This window comes from Mytilus trossulus, chromosome 6 (genome assembly GCF_036588685.1).
Source record: "Mytilus trossulus isolate FHL-02 chromosome 6, PNRI_Mtr1.1.1.hap1, whole genome shotgun sequence".
NCBI lineage: Eukaryota > Metazoa > Mollusca > Bivalvia > Mytilida > Mytilidae > Mytilus > Mytilus trossulus.
Window position 1 is genome coordinate 2,949,347 of NC_086378.1, and position 22,840 is coordinate 2,972,186.

General features: G+C 31.8%; 1 protein-coding gene and 1 long non-coding RNA gene across 2 annotated transcripts; both read left to right on the forward strand.

The window, feature by feature from the left end:
• Positions 1-411: 411 nt before the first annotated feature.
• Positions 412-9,340, forward strand: LOC134720593 (uncharacterized). The gene is made up of 3 exons (XM_063582936.1): positions 412-526; positions 3,648-4,008; positions 4,976-9,340. The coding sequence occupies exons 2-3, from the start codon at positions 3,724-3,726 to the stop codon at positions 6,482-6,484; spliced, it is 1,794 nt and encodes a 597-aa protein (XP_063439006.1). The 5' UTR covers positions 412-526; positions 3,648-3,723; the 3' UTR covers positions 6,485-9,340.
• A 154-nt stretch (positions 9,341-9,494) lies between these two features.
• LOC134720594 (uncharacterized) lies at positions 9,495-11,273 on the forward strand. Its single transcript, XR_010107758.1, has 2 exons — positions 9,495-9,850; positions 9,916-11,273. It is a non-coding gene; the product is annotated as an uncharacterized LOC134720594 (long non-coding RNA).
• The last annotated feature ends 11,567 nt before the right edge of the window (positions 11,274-22,840 follow it).

The following is a 22,840-nucleotide window of genomic DNA, read 5'->3' on the forward strand; positions in this document are numbered from 1 at the left end:
GTGTACCAAGTTGTACTGACTACCCATTCTAGTTGGTCTCTGTATGATTCAAGACAAGAGATGATAAATTTCATGTCTTTTCTCTTTTCTATGTATGAAATTGGGGTAACTCATTTCTGTATTATTTCATATTTTAGTTTCTTTTCTCTAAAAAAAATAGCTTTACCACTAGTATTTCCTTTTTTCACTTTAATTATTTTTTCTTATCCCCATTTCATTCTTCTATTTTTGATAATTATTTTCTATATTCTTGATATTCAATCCACACCTTCGTACATTACATTACAATAATTTCTCACAGAATGTAATTTAAAATAAATAAGCTTTTTCTAAATTCGTTTTACATAATTTTAATAAAAGTATACAAGGGAGACAATTTTTCCCGCGGATTTAAGGGTTCCGAAAGGACTAGAAAAAAGCCGATGTATTCCGATAAAGGAAGTCGGGCAGGGGAATTCCCGATAAACTTTCCTAGCCAAATCTCCTACAAACTTTCCAAATGAAGAGGAAATTCGTTGTAAACATGGTAAATAAGGGTCGAAATGCTGTATACAAAAATTCTATATCTTTCACATAATTACAAGTAGTCATAATTTCAAAGTAAACTGCTTATGTTCAACACACATGATAACCATTTTCGAGGTATCAGTGGGGGACTCGTTAATCGAATAAATAAAGGTTTTTCCTGAAATTTGCTTTCATTTTTTAACGTTTTCCATAAAATATTTCCTTGTGTAGTCAGAATAAAAGTCACAAGACTGTAAATCAGGTGGGTGAATCGGCCAAATAACAAAACCAATCATATTTTATTCACCATCCCTTTCAAACACCTAAAATTCACAAGATTCATCATTGTTAAGCTATGCACTCCTCTGTATATTGAACCCTACACTTGATATGTGTCAAGTTTTTAAAACGGTTGATGTGGCAAAAAGCTACAAAAGGTAAACAATCTTTCATAAAATAACATGTAAACATGGTAATTAATAAAAAAATAATTGTGTGTTTTTATTCATTACATTGGAATTTTGAAATTATATCAATACATACATATATTGTGTGGAGTAGTACAAGCCCAATTTGAATATAGATTCCATACATCATACCTGTCATACCTGTAAACCTCTCATTACTTCTGTGCTTATCCTGGGTCATTTTTAATATAAATCTAAATTTCTTATACCAAAAAATGTATATTACATACATTGTACATGTACATTATTGTTACAAAGTCACCTATTATAGCAACTCTTTACACTAAACCCTGTTTTCCAAATAATATTAAGCTTTGGAAAAGATCATTGTTTCCTTTCCTTTAGTGTGGATTTTCATTTTCCTATGACATGTATACATATTGGAAACTTTGTTTACACATTCCTTTGCTCACTGATATTTTTTAGTTCTTACTTTTTTGTAAATTTATCTATGTACATGTACATGATACAAAAATGTACATATATATGCATTTTTTAGATGGAAATGTCATAACTTGTATCTTTTTCAACTGCAGATAATTTACAAAATGATTGAGCTCATCTAAAGATAAACATGCCGGTGTGAATGCTAATGAGACTCTTATTTTGTCTTAAGACAAAAGAACAAGAAATTAAACAATCACACGTCATCATACAGCCTTAAACTACATGGGTGATACTGTGGGGTAGAAAATGGTCATCTTGGTCTTCTTCCAACCTGTACCTTTATACTTTTTTGTATGTAAAACTCTTGACAAAGTGGTACATTCATTTGGTGGTGCAGCCATGTCCTATCAATACAAGTATGTTATTATGGTTATGTCCTATGTTCCTGGCAAGACTTATTACACTTTGCTGCATCTTTTGTCCTTTTTGAAGAAAACATGACATCGATAATACATGTAATGTATATCCAAATCAGTTTCATTCTGTGCCATTTTGAATTTTGTTTACACAATTTTTTCAATACAACTTTTTGATTCAGTGCATTTCTATTGTCACCAATTCATCATGCAGAAAGATTTCATGACCTCCTTAGAAATTGTTGCAAGAAATCATTGGTTGGCTGTCCGTGGCCTGATACAGGCTCATGGTGAACTACAATTCAATGTTTATTGTTTTTAACAGATAGCAAACAACAACAGTACAGATGTACATAAAAAAACTGGAAAGGGAGTTGGGAGAGGGCAGATTCTTAACTATCTCTATAACCTGGGACAACTGTACAATGGAATAAAAATCAGTTGAAAAAGGTTTATTTCACCAAAGTCTTAACAATAGATAAATGTCTGTATAATTTTGCAAGCTCTAAATTGTCCTCAGTCCTTAAAATCAAATTTAAGTTGAACAAAAACTATCAAAGATGTCAATGTTATTTACATGTAGATGGTTTAAGTGAGAACTAGCAAGTTTTGTTATGTTCAGTAGTCAGTAGTATTAAAACTAGTTGATTACAACTATTACTGTAACAGAACCTTTTGTCGATCTTTTCATTAAATTTTGAATCTGCTTTTTATAAACCTTAAAAATTAAAATTAGATTCCTGACAGTCTTAGAGAGAAAACATAAAATCCACATGTACAGTACATTTAACATTAAAGTCATACTAAAATATGACTTTTTATCTAACCTGGAATTGCCACAAGACTTTAACCAACCATAACATGGAACAATAAATCAATCTATAAAAAAGAAGATGTGGTATTATTGCCAATGTGAGAACTATCCACAAAAGACCAAAATGACACAAACATTAACAACTATAGGTAACCTTACTGCCTTCAACAATGAGCAAAGCCCATACCGCATAGTCAGCTATAAAAGGTCCCGATAAGACAATGTAAAACAATTCAAACGAGAAAACTAACAGCCTTATTTGTGTAAAAAAATTAACGAAAAATAAATATGTAACACATTAACAAACAACAACCACTGAATTACAGGCTCCTGACTTGGGACAGGCACATACATAAATAATGTGGCGGGGTTAAACATGTTAGAGGGATCCCAACCCTCCTCCTAACCTGGAACAGTGGTATAACAGTACTACATAAGAATGAACTATAAAAATCAGTTGAAAAAGGCTTAACTCATCAGATAGACAAAAAATAATAAATCTAACCTGGAATGAATAGACGTATTTACACTTGTATGCAAATTTGTCCGCCATTACATAACATCACACAGGTTCCCATAAACTTTGACTTCATAATTCAAAACATATGACGTCACAACTAAAAAGTGATTGTTGTTTGACGTCAAAAGGTTATTCGGAGGTGATGTAAGGTCATTCGGAGGCAAAATACAGCTAAATACCAAAAGTGTAAATACGTTTATGGCAACTATGAATGTGTGCTATCAATTACAATAAAAGCTTACATGGCTTATGTCACTTTAGATTTGTATTTGAAAAAAATACTGTAAACGAACTAATTTTCGCGACTTTCATGAGTATAAAAATAACACCAATAGAAATTCTTTAGAACATGTAAAATTGGATCTTTTTTTATCATGTTTATTTAAATACATTTAGTAAATTTGAAAAAATCGCGAAATGGGCTAAGAAAGACTGTACACGAAATAAAGTATCTGTAAAAATAAGTTGGTTTACAGTAATTTCAATGGCAAAAATGTAGTGTTTGATAAATTACATGTTTTTTTAATATTTTACAGTGATGTCAGGAAAAAGTTAAAATGTTGGAGGGTGTACAGTATTATCAGTGGTATCACTGACCTTTAACCTTTCAGTATGGATCATCGAACACAAGCTGAAGAACTGTATAAACTCACAAAGTGTAATGGTTCTGAAAACAGTAATCAATTAACCACGGTCAAAGAATATTTACGACATTTTGTCTGTAAATGTCAACCTTCACAGAAGTTCAAGGTCAAAGAGATACCAAGTATCATAATGAAGAGTGTAAAACAAGAAAGTTTTATATCATCTAAAGCCAGTGAATCGTTTGAGAAGTTGGAGTATTATTTCAGTCTTGTGTCGAGTAACCCATGGAAGGCAGAATTCCACACAATTAAGGTAATTTAAGATTATTATAATACATTGGTACTTCTTGTTAGTTGGGAAGTAAAAAAAAAAAGAAGAAGATGTGGTATGATTGCCAATGAGACAACTCTCCACAAAAGACCAAAATGAGAAATTAACAACAAATATAGGTCACTGTACGGCCTTCAACAATGATCAAAGCCTATACCGCTGTCACAATGACAATATTAAACATATCAAACAAGAAAACTAACAGCCTTATTTAAGTAAGGCCTTAATTGAATATTCAACAACCAAACAATAGAATAACATGTAAAAAAGACGTCTAGGGTCAAAAATATATGAAGTCTCATATCTTTTTCCTACCAAAATGGGAATGTAAGTAAATTTGCTTTCCATCAGGCACGTCTATGCAAATATTTAACAGAGAAAAATTGGGTGAAAAAATAACAGACTATGAGTGTCAATTCCATTATTTTTTTTTATTAAAGGCAATGTTATTATTAAAATACAATAATAATGTAAACATATTGAAATCACTAGAGAGCTAAACATTAAAACAAACAGCTGTACATTTTAAAGTATCTGACCCATTTCACCGGGAAAGAATGTCTTTGACTGTAACTGGAGGCATTATTACAGACATCATTTCGTTATCAAAAAATGGACATGTTTTATTTCGACACAATTCCTGATAGGAGAAGATAATTTTACAGTAATAGCAAATCTTTCTGTGAATATGATGATGTAATATCTTTAAAGTTTTTGTTACATTCTATATAAACTGTGAATACAGAAATTATTGCTGCAATATAATGCATTATTATTGAGATTTTGTCATTTATACCAAAATGTGATTTCAATTATTGCGATATTGAGAAAAGTTCTGTTCAATTCATATAAAAAAAATCAACAATGAAAACATCTCAATAATTGCTGAATTTACAGTATACATGTCTACATCATTGTACATGTAGTTTTATTTTTAATGTCTTTTTAGAAATACAGTGGATTTTTTCAGACAAAGATAGCGTCTCATCTTACAGGTGTAGAAGAATTGTTTCGAATCGCAGGATATAGTGAAAATCCTATAAAAAATGAGTTTAAATTAAGTAAGAATATTAACAAAGATTTGCTTTTAGCATTGGCATTTGAGTGTTTTATTGCTTCTGTAGAATGCATTATTATTCATGAACTGCAAATAAGAACTAAGTTTTCGATAAATGCAGCTGACATAGCAAATTTACGAGCGACATACATTGGTGACGTTGAAGAAATGTATTCTGTTTTGAGGAAATCGTTCAACTTAAAAAAGGACGATTGCATTATGACATCACCAGATCAAACAATAAAAAATATTGATTACGTTGATCAGTTGTCTCCAAGGCAACCACAGATGAGAACACAACATGGTCAAGCACTTTCTGTTGTAGAGAGTGATATTCGACCAGAAATACAAAATAGTGAATTCAAAGAAGGCACATTGGAAGATCATATGATGGCAAGCTTGCAATTGATTGAAGAAGAAAAAGAAGAAATGTCCCAGACACCTAAACAACCATCTGTTCGACCATCAGACGAATGGTCATTTGTAAATGAAGGTTTATTAAAAAAATATGGAGAAAAGTACTTTAATGGACAAAGAGGAAACATTCTTCAAACTCCTTCAAGTAAAGAGAGTCGCCCCTATCGTGACTCTGGAATAGAATCTGGAGTTCCATCGGAATTACCATACGCAGATGTGGATACCATAAGAACTCGAAGTACTCGTGTTATTAAGGAAAAAACTCCACACAGTGCTGCTCATGCTCAGATTTCATGGCCAACTAACCCAGAACAATCACCCCTTCATCGACCACAGTATTCATGGCCACAGCACGAGCCTGTGGCACAACCCGTTCATAAACCACAATTTTCTTCTCCCTTTCCACAAGGACAACAGCAAACAACGAAAGCAGAACTTTTAAGGGCAAGAAATAAATCTGTTAGTTCAGCTTTTCCACCTGATCAGTGGTCGCCAAAAGAAAATATTAAACCTGAAATCGTAGAACAGTTAACAGCTGATGACATTGTTGGAGTTATTCGACCCTCAAGGTCAATAACAAAGACGGACTTTGTTGTTGATACCCCACAAAACCCTACTGCTGCACCTGTTTATTCACGCATATCCAAACCCGTTGTGAATGATAAGCTCTCGTCCCCTGGGCATTGTCAACCATTTACTTTCAGTAGCCATTCTGCTCCTATTGCACGTAGGGAGACAGAAGAAAGAATACCGTCGTGTAGCCTCGGAGATGAAGAGACATGGATTTGTGATCACTGTACCATGAAAAACAATAGATTTGTCAATACATGCTACATGTGTTCTAAGAGTAGGGATATCGTCAAATCTCCAGATGTCCGGTGGGGAAAGCAATGTCCTCGATGTACATTACTAAATAAAGCCGATTCGTATGCCTGCGCAGCGTGTGATAACAAACTCCCAGAAGCTTGTGATAATCCTGTGTAGCAATGTTCTTCAGGAACTTTAGTTCAAATGAAAATTACTTCAGCTTAAACAATTACGTATTTCATATTCTAATCTTAAATATTTCGGCGAAATTAGACTGATTATAAACATATTAACCTTTTTTTGACAAAGTCAATAGATTTTATTTAAATTTCTCAACCCTTTAATGATAATTTTGTAGTTTTATTTTAGAAGTTATAAACAATTGAATTATATATTTTTTGTTAGTGTGAATATTTTAGATGAGTAAATGCTTAATGTTAGGACTAGTCCATTAAATTATAAAAGTTATTGTAATCTGTCACTTGGGTTCAAATTAGTATGGTTCATTTTTGAATTGCAAAAGTCCAGGACTTTCATTCTATACACAAGATGACTTTTGACTTCTCAAGGAGTACCTTTCACCTTAAAATTTAAATTACCCTTGAACTCTCTCTTTGGCACGTTTCACATTTCCATTCTCAATTTTGTTGTCTCATGATAAGGTCCATTTGGTAAATCATGTAAATGGAACTCTAAAACATATTGCTCTCCAAAACTTTTTCTCTAATTGAAAGTTATTCTAGAAATGTGTTTTGTACAGTGAAATTTATATCACCTGTACAGCCATGTGAAAGTACACAGTGATAGATAGACTGGAATTTTGACTGACTGACCTTAAAGGGGGCTCCAGTCATGCTTCAGTGATTCCCTATATAATCAACCTAAATTTTACCACGAAAAGGGGGAGGGGGGCAGGGCCCACCTCGATCTGCCTATTGTGTGAGGTTTTTGTCAGAATGCCAGATTTAATGGATTAGTCCTTAAACTAGACTGAACTTTACACTTGTCCTACACTCCTCAAACTTATTAATTCATGCTTATATTTATTAAGAGATTTATTCACTATTTGTATACAGGCGTAGTATTGCAAGAATTTTTTTCTTGCAGAAATGTTAGATTTTTTCAGTAATATTTTTAAGCATCTGTATATTTACTTGTATGTTATTTTTTTTTTATTATAAATCACAAAGGTTGTTTGTATTTATGTTAGAAATGTCATGGTTCGTTGCATGTAATAGTAAAAGCACAATTTTTAAGAAACCAGTAAAAAAACAACAAGATGTTATTACAAAGTTTTTAAAATCAATAATATTATTCATGATTATTCAGTCATGACCAAAATTTAAAATTGCAAAAATTGCAAATGTACCTATTCATCTTCCAGTTAAAGAGCTCGAGTCTGATCAAGGATTTGTACAGTTAGAAATCTAACTATACAAATCCTTGGCCTGATGAGTGTTCCAGGTTTAAATTAAAAATTTAAAACAGCTGTTAAAAATATATACATATTACATGTATTAGAAGGTTGTGTTTCTGCTAGAACTATTTTTTGTTTTTGTTTTGTTTTGAAAAGTGTTAAAAACCTGAACAGTGTATTTGTCTAATGCATTATTTGTTAAATTACCAATTTATAGCAATGTGAATATGTGTATTACTGTGGATTAATTCATTTTCGTTGGATACTAAATTTCATGGATTTTGTGGTTACAGGTTAACCACGAAATTAAATGTTCCACGAATGACAAATTTGCTATAGGCTTGTATGTAGACTGCACCAAAACCATGAAATTAAATATCCGCAAACAGGCAAGGTTTCACTAATCCACAAGACTTGGTACCCACGAAAATAAATGAATCCACAGTAACTAGAATGGAAGTATGGAATCACTTACATGAGTGTACATCAGCAAATAAAGAAATGTCTGTTTTTCTGTCTCCCCCTCCATCATTTGATTGATTTAAGGCCCTCAAAACATTTTATTGCTTGCCAAAAAAGTATTTAAGAAATAGCATTGTGTGTCATTAGCTATATGTGGTTCATATACTAATCCTTTATCCTCTCACTAAAATTAATTCTCTTTGGAAATTGCAAAAAAATAAATGTGCATGGTGGTTTTATCAAATTTTAAATTTACTAAGAAGAAACATTGGATTATTTTTGAAATAAGATAAAAAACTGAAAATCTTTAAAAAGTGAACAATTTAGTTAGAAAACTACCCACCTTATTTATAATGACAGGAGAGAGGACACAGACATCTGTTTGTTGATTTCGTAAACCACTAAGGTAAATGAATATTTCTTACAGAATTTAAGCTTTAGAAAGAAAATTTCTTTGATTTTACATTTAGAAAAATAGACATCATCTAGACAAACTGTTTATAACATGACAAGAGTAGGAATTCTGAAACAACAAAACCATTACCAGCCCTTCGTGTCCTTAGATATACTCCTTACAATACTTATTTGGCACAACTGATTGGAATTTTGGATACTCAATGCTCTTCAACTTTGTACTTGTTTGGCTTTATAAATATTTTGATATGAGTGTCACTGATGAGTATTATGTAGACGAAAAACGTGTCTGGCATACTGAATTATAAATCTGGTACCTTTGATAACTATTAATCTTATTTTGGGGAGAAATTTTCAGCTAATTTGATCATTAAAGGTTCTATGCAGTATAATCAAATATATAATATGATCTATATCAAAGTTAACCTCGTATATTTTCAAAGATATGAATAGTTGGATAATATTAAATGATACATAAAATTCTTCTGTCAAGATTTTGTACATGTTAATTCATTGGTTAACAGACTTCATGTATTTATGTGGAAAGTCAAATAGTAGGACTGGTGTGGCAAAATAAAAAAAAACACATTTTTAAGACTGTATTTCAAACTTTAAAATATATATAGTTTCTACTCTTTTGCCACTCTTCAGTAAAATGTGATTTAAAAACATTTTAGATATAAAGCACAGGCCCATAGCCAGGAATTTCCAAGGGGGGTTTCGTTGGACTCACAAACTAGACTTTAGGCCCTTTATAGCTTGTTGTTCGGTGTGAGCCAAGGCTCCGTGTTGAAGGCCGTACTTTAACCTATAATGGTTTAATTTTTTAATTTTTATTTGGATGGAGAGTTGTCTCATTGGCACTCACACCACATCTTCCTATATCTATTTAACAGTTACAATTCGAACAGAACATTGACTATAACAGTGCTTATTTGTTTTCAAGGGGGGGTTTGGACAGGGGGGTTCGTCCAAACCCCTTAAACCCCCCTGGCTACGGGTATGAAGCATTAACATGAGTGTTATACATTGCTCCACCCCTCAGTGATGATTTTTAAAAACACCGAAATGAATTCAGTTAATGTTAAATAAAATATACCTAAATCAAAAACTTTTATTGTGAGGAAGATCCTTATAATTCTTTTCATTTACCTGTGATGGTTTATTCCATGTGAGCTGATTTCATGATTGAACACTAATAACTTTTGTGTATTTGCATGGTTGAATTGTAAGACCACCAGTACAGTGAGGTTGAAGTCCCTATATTGTATATTGTATTTACATGGTTGAATTGTAAGACCACCAGTACAGTGAGGTTGAAGTCCCTATATTGTATATTGTCTTTGTCACTTGCTGTATCAATGTTCCAACAATTCTACCTCATTCTTTTTCAATGTGGGCATACCATACTGTGTACCACAACAACAACAGAATATAATATTCTCTTTTGTACATGCCATTTCATAAAAAATATAATTGAGGTTTCTGTTTTACTCCATGCTTGTCATTGAACTTATATCAAATGTTTTAAATAAAGAAACACCTTTTAAATTTCCTAACACTCTTTTTTAAATACTATAAATGACCCTCTAAAACTTGCAATGGTAACCAGATAGTCACTAAGTTAAAAAGACATGCTTTTAATTTCAGAATATTTATGGGAAACATGACCAACTGGCAAAATCAAAAACTTTTCACAATGATTTAAATCTTTTCAATTTTTCAAATATGAAAGTATTTTCAAAAGAAAAAATGTGAGTTATTTAGGTCAAATATCAAAATGAAAACATTGGCCATGGTAAAATATTTTTAGAAAGGCTGCTCAGTGACTGCAAATGGTCACTTCTTTGGTCTTAAATGGATACCGGTAGTCTCATTACCAATCCTAACACATTTACTGATTCATATGTTTTTCATGTCCTTATGTTTTATTGTTTTATTGGGTTGCCTCCCTTCATTCATGTAACATAAGCCATTGCTATCAGTTTGAAAGTAAAACCATAGTACATCAATTTCTTTATTTTTTGCTTTGAAATTCTACATGCATTTATTTTATTTAATGTAGTAAAAGATTTACAATTTTAGATTAAACACAAAATTAAAACCCAAGCACACCAACTTATAAAGAGAATTTATTCATGGCTTTCTTGATTTATCTTTTATTTCTAAACATTTGGTTAAGCATTTATCATAACATATCATTTCACAGTATAGGTTCATGTTTTTGGTATAAAACAACACTTTTCAGCTGAAAGTTTGTGAATACCTTAATTTTAAGTTTTTTTCTGTGATTTAATTATTAATGTTGTGTTTAAAAGTTATTTTATTAACATAATATTTTTAAATTGCTTAACTGAAAGTGTATAAGAAAATTCTTGCCCCTAAATGCATATATTTAGTAACATATCTTTTCAACAATATAAGGTACAATATTTAAATTTTCATATTAATTTCCAGTAAAGAAATATAACATTTTGAGGCATGATTTTAAAAACAAATTGAATAATTACCTAATAGTGTGTAGGACAAGGGTAAACATTAGCATCTTATTTGTTTTATGTTTTATAAATGATTTTGCTATGATTAAAGGAATGAATTTATAATGTTATATGATAAATGTATTTGAATGAAAAAGTTATAGAAGATACAAAATAAGTAAAAAATTCTCAACAATTTGTTTTTTATTTTGATTTGACTTAAAGTCAGGTCTGTGGAAAAAAAAACTGTTCAGCTGAATATTCCATTAAACATGCTTTTACAGAAAATATAGAAATAAGGAAGATATGGTATGATTGTCAATGAGCTTACTGTAAACAAGAGCACTATTTGTTTCTTCAAAAAAAAGTGTAAACAACTATTGGGCACATTCTAGCTCAAAACAGCTGCTGAATTTAGTCCCAGAATATATCATCATGAGGACAGGCAATCGAAATCATCATTCCATACTTTTTAGAGTACATACAATCTAAGACTATCTCATTTTGTTTTAGTATTAAAACAGTTTACTTTTCTACACTTTACACATGTATTCACCATTCTAAACTAAAAGACAAATTGATAAGTTGTTATTGCTTTTTCAAAAAAAATAACGGCGAACCTAGATACAAGTATCTTGTCTTATGGAGGGATACATTCTACTCCGAGAATAACTCCGATTCAAACAAAAAATTCTCTGAAAATGACATTATCAAGATTCCTGGTTTCTTGATTGACAACATAATTTGTTACGTTTGGAGGTCATTTTTCAAGAAAATGTCGGCTTTCAAATGGGAACCAATTGTGCCCTCTTATTGCCGACTTGTTTCTTTTTAATTATGCGACTGACTTCATACAGGAACTTCTTAGGAAGAAAGATAAGAAGTTGGCAATATCCTTTAACTTCTCTTTCCGGTTTATAGATGATGTCCTCTTAAATAATTCGAAATTTGGTGACTTTGTTGGTCGCATCTATCACACCGAACTAAAGATAAAAGATACAACAATTCATCTAGACTCACATCTTTTATAAATTGACAATGAGGGTCGGTTAAAAACAAAATTTTACGACAAAAGAGATGATTTCAGCTTCCCGATTGTGAACTTTTCATTTCTATGTAGCAACATTTCAGCAGCGCCAGCATACTGAGTATATTATCTTCAAAATCTAATATCATAAAAATACTGAACCCCAGGGAAAATTCAAAATGGAAAGTCCCTAATCAAATGAAATGATAAAACACATCAAACGAATTTACACCAACTGTCATATTCCTGACTTGGTACAGCCATTTTCAAATTTAGAAAATGTCTGTACCAATTGATACAATAATCCCGGGCTCGTATTTCCTATCATGGTTTTCTCGATAGAGGGTTGCTGCTCACAAGGAAGCTATTAAACCAAGAGTTCCAAATGGTGAAGTTTAAATCATCCCATTAATTTAACAGACGTCATCACGAGTTGGTTGACCATTATGGAATAACCTTTTCACAGATGATATCGGATATGTATCTTACGTAACTACAATTCAAGATACAATAAAATTGAAATTGGAAATAGGGCATGTGTCAAAGAGACAACAACCCGACCATATAACAGACAACAACAGAAGGTCACCAATAGGTCTAAATTCCCGCACCCGGAAACGTAACTTTATTCAAATTTTGCTCATTGAAGAAATCATTCAAATAAAATACAGAATTCCAATGGCCCCTGCCCAGCATTGTACTTATTCAATATTTACAAGAAGCATAAGACTTTTATTTTAAATCGATCGTCCATTATTTTAAAAATTGTCCGGGATAATGATGATATTAACCTATAGTATAACTTTTGTGAAAAATCTTGCAAGAACTCACGGTACCCTCGACAATGCTTACGGGTTCATTTTCAATGAATTTAATATTTGAAAAAGACATAAGTCTTATTTTAAGTCGATCGTAACCAATACACTAGTGTCAGTTAAAGATAAAAAAAAAACTCGTTACGTGAGGTCAATAAATTGGGAATATGTCCACGGACTCGGATGATGTCTCAACTTGTATTTCATATATAAAGGGACATGGTTGAACGACTCAAACTGACGCTACCCAAATTTGCACTCGATTTGAGTATTGTGTACAAGTCCAATTATCATTTGGTTTAGGCTGAAGTCAGACGACAGAAACAACATATTCAACATTTTTCCAATTGAAAAGAGGCACAACTCATGAACTGTATACTAGTAAGTAACGCCTCAAAATTCAAACTTTATTTGTATATTATGGTAAGAAGCAGTGTAGATTCGTAATATTTAGTTGAGGCAATCTGAAGGTGACGAAAACTTGAAATTCATCAATTTAAATGTTTATATAGAGGCATTACTTAGGAAAGCCAGAAGTGAAGCCAGCCATTTTCGAACTTGGATCTGTATTATATGTTAATAAACATCATATAAAAGTTTCATTACATTTGGTTGAGGCAAACCAAGTAAGAGAATGGAAACGAAGATTATTTTTTTTTCCATTTAAAATGACGACGCCATAAAAATTCGAAATGTATGTGTTTTGCTTTAATTATCATACTGTATCAGTTACATAACATTTGGTTGAGGCAAATACAGTTCTTATGTAATGTTTTACCACTGCCCGTGGTTAAGGAGACAGTTGGGATCCCGCTAACAAGTTTAATCCTGCTACATACAGTATGTAGGGTCCTGCCCCTAGTCAGACGACTGTATTCAGTGGTTGTTTGATGTTCTTACACATGTTTTTCCTTCATGTTTTATAGCAAATTAGGCGTTAGTTTTCGGATTTGAATTGTTTAACATTTGTCATTTCGGTGACTTTTAAAACAGACTATGCAGTATGGGCTAATTGTTTATTCTTGAAGGCTGTACAGTGACTAATGGTTGTTAATTTTTTTTGCGTTATTGGGTATCTTGTGTAGACTCGTCTCGTTGGAAATCATACCACATCTTTTTAGAAGGTAAACCAATTTTCGGACGTACAGCGGTAAAACTTGATGCACCACCGCTACAGCAGGGACAACAAAATACTGTTGAAGATATCGGATTATTTTTTCCCAGGTGAGCCAGGAGAGCAAAACTTTTTTGCAAGACTACCAACGGAAATGCCACGACACCGAAAAAAACAAAACGAACACACCCAAGTGTCGACATACGGGGACCTTAAACTTTCTTTCACCATTTAAAAGTGCAACTTATTACAAGAACATCTCCAATAAAACTATTTGTTTATCTACATTGTTTCATAATACCAAAGTTTGCATTATGCAATACTCAATACGGTAAAAAATAAAAGAGTAATTCTAATATGACATGCTTCTTTCGCTTTGTAAACAACACCGTGTGAAAATTCGCGATATATCTATACTTAGCGCAGACTCAAAAATATTCAAAATAATGGATGTTACAATATACCTCCCACGTAAATCCACATGTATTTGAACTTATTTGCAAACGCCTTGACGATTTTATTGTATTAAAAATTGAAATAAAACAAAAGAATTTTTATTCTTATTCGGATGCATAATAAAAAGAAATAATATACTACAACTAGATCAGTAGTTGTGTTTATTTCCTAAATATAGTAACACAGCTTTCTTTTGGGCTATGTCAATTTCATCATGGAATGCTTTCTTTATAAAATTAGGGGTTCATTAAGGGATGAAAATTATCTTGATATTTATGTTACGATTTTAAAAGCTATCAATATACTAATTTAAGTTGCAGTATAAAAACAATATATATTTTTTTGTAACCATCGAAGTTCGTATACTATTGTATTAAAATGGAATTCTGAGGTAGGTGTTGTTTTATTTTCTATTATATTGCATTTTTTCGCATATTTAACCGATTCCAGCGAGTTCACAACATGTCAATTTTGGTTTTGATGGTAGCTTACGAGAAAACATGTAAATTAAAAGTCGCAAATATTGGGTGTGAGAATTAAACATATTTTATTTCTAGTGGTAATTTACGAAATAATCAATGCAAGCTAAAGATTTATGTGATTATTTGTGCTCTATCTTACCAGGAGTAAAAAGGAACAGCTACACACACGGCATACCCATCCTCGCTTCAGTATTTGAATGAACGTATTTGTCCTATTAGAATCGAAATAATTCATGGAAGCCATAGATTTGTTGGAAATTTACACATGGCCTGGGCCGTGATATTCGTTTATTTTATTATTATTTTAAAATTCGAATATCACGGCCTAGGCCATGTGTAAATTTCCAACAAATCTATGGCTTCCATGAATTATTTCTTAAACCTCAACAAACCCCAACAAGTTTTGTTACGCCCATTAGAGACCATGTTTTACTGAAATAAAACCCTGAATCCGCATGAAATTCCTGTTCTCAACCATTTTCGGTAGGACTATAAAAGAAAATTTCCCTCCTCAAAGCACATGCGACACCATGCCACCAAAAAGAGCAGCCGCGTTTCCAGTAGGTGTCAATAAAGCTCCAACAGAAAAAAGAATAAAACGAGTAAGTCTTTTACAATTTATTTAGTGTAAAATTCATTCAAAAGAATGTAATTACTGTTCTAAAATGTTTCTTTTAAACTTGCAAATCTTTAAATATCGCTACTTCATTTTGTAAAAATATTCGAACAGAGCAGTCATGAATTTTATCTTTAAATTTTTGGAAGTTTCGGCTGTATGTAGAGTGATTTCAGTTTTCCATATTCTGTGGTACTTTAAACGTGGTGAAAATGTTTTTTATATCCTACAATTTTCAACAGTATATCCGTCCCAAAATACGATTTTCTTTAATAGACGGAAAAATCGTAAAATCCGGTTAAACAGAAAAAACCCGATGAAATTACTGAAACTAATATTAAAAAACATATTGGCCATGATACTTAAAAGAAAAACGGTGCAATACTATATCAGACCTCGTTTTACCCTTTGTTCAAAATTGAGTTCATAGTATATAAATGAGATGTGTCATGAGTGCATATTAGGCCACTTTCCAAGTCGCAACAAGTAGACATTCTGTAAACTGTCCCGATTGCAAACGTTTACTTCTCATTTGAATTGACAATTTAATGGAATTTGATGCGACTGTCATATAAGTGAGAGGTTTAGCTAGCTATAAAACCAGGTTCAATCCACCATTTTCTACATTAGAAAATGCCTGTACCAAGTCAGGAATATGACAGTTGTTACCCATTCGTTTGATGTGTTTGGACTTTTGATTTTGCCTTTTGATTTTTGATTTTCCTTTTTGAATTTTCCTCGGAGTTCGGTATTTTTGTGTTTTTACTTTTTTCAAAGAGGATATAAACCAATCTAGAAAAGCCTCAATGGGCTATCATTTTTCGCCCATACTGAAGGGGTTACCTATTTTACCGGTTTAATTTGATAAATTGATATTTGGATGGAGAGTTGTCTCGTTGGCACTCAAATCACATCTTCTTATATCTAAGTATTTAGTTCTTTTGAAAGTGTCAAATAAGGCTAACACATTTTGGAATGGAGAATCTTCTTAACCGGCCTTATTACTGTAAACCAACTTATTTTCGCGGATACTTTATTTTGCGTTTTACCCTTTCTTGACCACTTCGCGGCTATTTAATTTCGCGATTATCTGATTCTCTTGATGAAGTTTATTTAAAAGGAAAGATCAAAGATTGACATATTCGCGACGAATATCGCGACGAATATCGCGTTATTTTTCTACTCGCGAAAGTCGCAAAAATAAATCACTCGCGAAAATAATTTGGTTTACAGTATTCATATATCCAAGAAATCCCATTAGTTTAATCTACACAGTGTCAAGGTTGTTTGTGTTCAATGTTTATTTCTCGATTTCTTAATCTTCTTAAAAGATGTTCACTCCTCTTGTTTCTGAATTTTTTCCATGTATTGTCACCAAAAAATTTCCCACCTAACCACCACATTTCTTTTCATAATTTTGTCACATATTTATAAATAGCCACATTTGGAAAATGCTGTAAAATCCTTGCATCTCGACAATGAGCACAAGGCCTACGTATTTTCCCATGCTTTTTCAAAACTTTTATTTGAATACTATTAAAAGTGTTATTTTCATTTTGAACTGGAAGAGAACATCCTGAAGTGAAATGACTTCCCCTTCTACCAGATTTAATATTTATTTGAAATTGAATTGGGAATATCAAAGAACCCTAATAATTCATTTTTTGATGAAATTAAAAAAAGTTTAATTTTGGTCCCTAATTCGTTGGGACCAAAACCAATCCAAACCTTCCTTTTGAGGACATAAACCTTGTGTTAAAAATTCTCAATTTTCTATTAACTTATACTAAAGTTATCGTGCAAAAACCAAGAAAAATGCTTATTTGGGCCCTTTTTGGCCCCTTATTCCTAAACTGTTGGGATTAAAACACCCCAAATCAATCCCAACCTTCCTTTTACCTTGTGTTAAAATTTCATAGATTTCTATTTTTTACTTTTACTAAAGTAAGAGTGCAAAAACCAAATGTCTTCGGACGATGACGACGTCAACGTGATACCAATATACGCGGTCATATAATAAAAATGATCCTATTCAAAGGAGTAGGTCCAGTAAGACCCCTTTTTAGCCCCAACATATAGAAGTTTTACAAAATTGTTAAAAGGTAAATGTTTAATAGTTATTCATTGGATAGTAGAATGATTCTGCTACATAAAGGGCTGATTTTGACAATACAATGCACATATATCGGGTACTAGCACCATTAAGTCGTGCTAAATTACTGAAATCTTCACAATTCAAGCATTTTAGTTAAATTTTAGACGGTTTTCGTGTAAAACGAAAGTGGCCGCATTCGTGTTCATCCTTAATATTGAAATGTAAGTTAGATTTTATGATAAAACATAACATATATAAAGGTTGAGGATGAACACGGATGCGGCCACATTCATTTTTGACAAAAACCATCTGAAAAAATGACATTTTTCGGCATAATTGGTAGATTTTTTATATTTCAGCTTGAATCGATGCGTTTTTAATGACTAAATCAGTTAAAATCTTTCACATAAACTAATTGATTCAAATAAAATAGACACTTATTTGTTTAAAAAGTGGTCAAAATCTTTCGTCAGATGAACATGAAATTTGAGGCCAAAATCGGTCCTTACCGGACCTACTCCTTTGTAATCGATCGGAGTTTTGTGTATTGTGTATTGCTTTCATAATGTTGGGTTGGGGTAAACCTAAGTTCAAGAACGTATACTTCAAATTCTGCAATTTTTCCATTTATAAAGGGGCACAACTTGAGAATAGTAAAATGATAACTTGATCTGTGTTTTATAGTAATAACCATTGTGAAAGTGTCATACCATTGCTGATTCAAACTCAATATCAAGAATGCAACCAGACATTGAAGTCAATAAAAACTTTCAAGCCTGATTTTTAGTGCTACAAGCACTGAGTCAATTGTTATAAGTTTAACACCAAATAAATAATACAAAATCAAATATCATTACATGTTTATGTGAGTGTTATATACAAATGTATAAGCAAAACAGTATTCATAATGACAATTGAAAGAAAAAATTTCAAACAAGGGTGAAAATAAAATGCCTCAACTTCTGTTAAAATCAAAAAAATTTAAAGTAAAAAATTCAATTCTCCGCAGGGCACAGATTTATACAACCGCAGAGGTCGAACCCCCTAACAGTTGGGGCAAGTATGGACACAACATTTAACCTTGATACAGCTCTAAATTTGGATTGATTAAATAGTTGACACAACATAGGTTTCTGACACAGAATAAATGTGGTCTAAGAACTTAAACCTTAAATTTAAACTTAAAAATTTTAAATTGGACATTTACCTATTATGGTTCAATATCCAAAATCTAAATACATGGTTATATTCAGCATATCATAGAACCCAGAGAATTCAATTTTTGATGAAATCAAATAATGTTCAATTTTAGACCCTTTAGACCTCAATGTGGACCAATTTGATAACTAGGCCCAAATATTAAAAATCTAAATACATGGTTAGATTCGGCATATTGAAGAACCCCGTATATTCAATTGTTGTTGAAATCGAACAAAGTTTATTTGGACCTTAATTAGACCAATTTGAAAACGGGACAATACTGTGCAATTGAAAATTTCTTGCTATTGCGCAATGTTGTGCAAATAAATATTTCTTGCTATTGAGCAATTGAATTTTTCTTGCTATTGCACAATACTGTGCAATTGAAAATTTCTTGCTATTGCACAATACTGTGCAATTGAAGATTTTTTGCTATTGCACAATACTGTGCAATTGAAGATTTCTTGCTATTGCAAAATACTGTGCAATTGAAGATTTCATGCTATTGCACAATACTGTGCAATTGAAGATGTCTTGCTATTGTGCAATACTGTGCAATTGAAGAATTCTTGCTATTGCGCAATACTGTGCAATTGAAAGTTCTTGCTATTGCACAATACTGTGCAATTAAAAATTTCTTGCTAAATTGCGGAATACTGTGCAATTGAAAATGTCTTGCTATTGCACAATACTTGATATAATACTTTTGGACCCCGATTTGGACCAACTTGAAAACTAGGCCCATAATCAAAAATCTAAGTACATGTTTAGATTCCGAATATCAAAGAACCTCAAGATTTAAATTTTTGTTAAAATCAAGCTAAGTTTGATTTTGGACCCTAATGTAGACCAATTTGAAAACAGGACCAATAATTAAGAATCTGAATACACCGTTAGATTTGGCATATCAAAGAACCCCAATAATTCATTTGTTGATGAAATAAAACAAAATTTAATTTTGGACCCTTTTGGCCCCTTATTTGTAGGGACTAAAACTCCAAAAATCAATCCAAACCTTTCTTTTGTGGTTATAAACCTTGTGTTAAAATATTTCAGATTTCTATTGACTTATTCTTTCATAAAACTTGTGTTCAAATTTCATAGATTTCTATAATTAACTTATACTAAATCTATTGTGCAAAAACCAAGAAAAATGCTTGTTTTTGGACCTGTTTATGGTCCCTAATTCCTAAACTGTTGGGACTAAAATTCCCAAAATCAAACCCAACATTCCCTTTGTGGTACCTTAAGTTAAAATTTCATAGATTTCTGTTTACTTATATTAAAGTTATTGTGCACAAAACAAGAAAAATACTTATTTGGGCCCTTTTCGGCCCCTAATTCCTAAACTGTTGGGACCAAAACACCCAAAATCAATCTCAACCTTCCTTTTATGGTCATAAACCTTGTGTTTAAATTTCATAAATTTCTATTTACTTCAACTAAACTTGGAGTGCAAAAACCAAATTTGGAACCGAACGACGACAACGACATCGTGATACCAATATACGAACAAACCATTTCAATTTTTGCGGTCGTATAGAAATAAAAATATCTGGGCAAACTTCTGTTTGCACCTTAAAAGTTAAAATAAATGATTCCAAACGTCTGTTGGCACTTTAAAAATTAATTAACAATTTTATTTATGTCTTTCAATGTTTCAGGACCTTAAGCTTGATGTATTGAAAGTGCATGCCTTGCTGCAGGAAGAGTCCAGGGGCACTTACACAGGACTTTAAGCTTGATGTATTGAAAGTGCATGCCTTGCTGGAGGAAGAGTCCAGGGGCACTTACAAAGTCAACTACGTAATAACTAAGTTGGGGAGAATTGTTGAACTTCAGCATCAACCTGGGGGACTTTAATTTGATCAAGAAATTTAGAGTTTTCGATGAAAAGCTCTCACTGCCTTCTCATGCTCTGGTTAGTATATGAATTAAATATTAAAATAACAGACATGTCTGTACCTTCATAATGAAAAATAAAATAAAATAAAGCATACAAATCCTTTTCCTGGATAAAAATAACTTGCATTAGTGTCAAATGTGTGTATATACAATTAAAAAAAAAACATGTTTTTTTTTGCACATGTTTCTTAAAATAAAACATATTTACATACTATAAAAATAAATCTTAAAATGAAACTTATTTACATAATATAAAAATAAATCTAAGCTTTCATGATTTTTTTTCCTGAATCGAACAATTGAGCTGGTCTGAAACAGGTTAAAATAACAGGCATTCCTTTACCTCGATTAAGAAATAAAATAAAACATAGAATGCCGTTTGAACATTGAAGGAGGAAATCCTTTTCCGGCATTGAAATAATTTTAAAATAAGTGGCAACCGTGTATTTATACAATTCGGAAAAAAACATAAAAGATAATAACCATGCTTTCCTGCACATATATGTTAAAATAAATACTTCCGTAAAATAAAAATTATTTACATTACATCTTATGAAAGTCATTGTTTTTATTTAGTGCTTCGATTCAGCACCATTTTCTTTGGTCAACTTTGATGCCGCCATTGGAAATTTCAAGAGTCCACCTGTTGTTGACGTCAGCAATGTGGCAACGATGCCGGTAAACCAGAGAATGTCTGTGCGAGGAGAAATAGTCAGAGTAAGTTTGTTTTCAAATTAATTTTACATTTTGCAAATATTAGTATGTGGAGAATACATTATTATATTTTAACATATAGCAGTTGCATATCATTTTCATTACTTTTTACTTGGAACTCTTACCATTAACAAAAGAGGGACGAAAGATACCAAAGGGACAGTCAAACTCATAAATCTACAACACAAATCTAAATAAAACTGACAACGCCATGGCTAAAAATGAAAAAGACAAACAGAAAAACAATAGTACACATGACACAACATAGAAAACTAAAGAATAAACAACACGTTTCTTCAAATGTTAATGTACAAGCATGAAATAAATGTGTTTTTATAGGTTTACATTTCACCAGCAAGTGTGGCATCTTCTAAAACAAGTTTTTACATTAAATAAAGCAGTCAAGTACACATTTTGCAATTATTGCAATTGACCAGAACTTGAGAAGTTACATAAAGGGACAACATCAAAAGATAAGATCAATGTAGGATAAAATAGTATGGAGAAGAGATGAGTTGAAATTTCAGCAAGTTTTGTTTTTTACAAAATCTTTTTTTTTACATACACATGATACATAAGAGGAGGGGGTAGTAGGGCCTTCATACGAACTCTGTGATTGAGTGTTGTTTAAGCTAAGAATTTTTGAATAGATCCTTTACGGATCCGGGAATTCTTTAAAATCATTTCTTTTAAATTTGGGACCTCAGGAAGCAAGGGATATCTATATTGGTCATTTAATTTTTCTCAAATTAAATTGAGAAAAGTAGGGGGTGTCTGTGAAAAAACTGGTTTAACTTTTTGATATCCTACATTGAACTTTTGATGTTGTCCCTAATTTTAACAAACATTTTGATTGTATCTAACTATTAGAATAGAAATAATTCCTGAAAGCTTTAAATTTGCTATAAATACACACATGCCCTGGCTTGCGTTTTTTTTATGCTTATGATGTATTTTAAACATGATGGCCTGGGACATGTGGAAATTAAGAACAAATCTCAGCTTCTATCTGGTTTTTTTAAATAAACAATAGAAGTGGTGCTAAAGAGCCGAATTTTTTTTGGAACTATACTTTTATTGGTTGCAACTGAATAGTAACCTTTACACATATTTTTTTATATTTGAAATATCTTTCTGATTAATTATTATATAAATCATACAAGATAAACATACATATAAAACTTAAATTGTTCATTTATTGTAAAATAGATTCCATTAGAGCTGGAACCATCAGAGGCTGCAGAAAATCCCTACATGAGATTGCGCTTGACCAATCCAATCATGATCGTTCATTGAAAGTTAAATTATGGAGGCAGAAGACAGACATGACACATGTGTA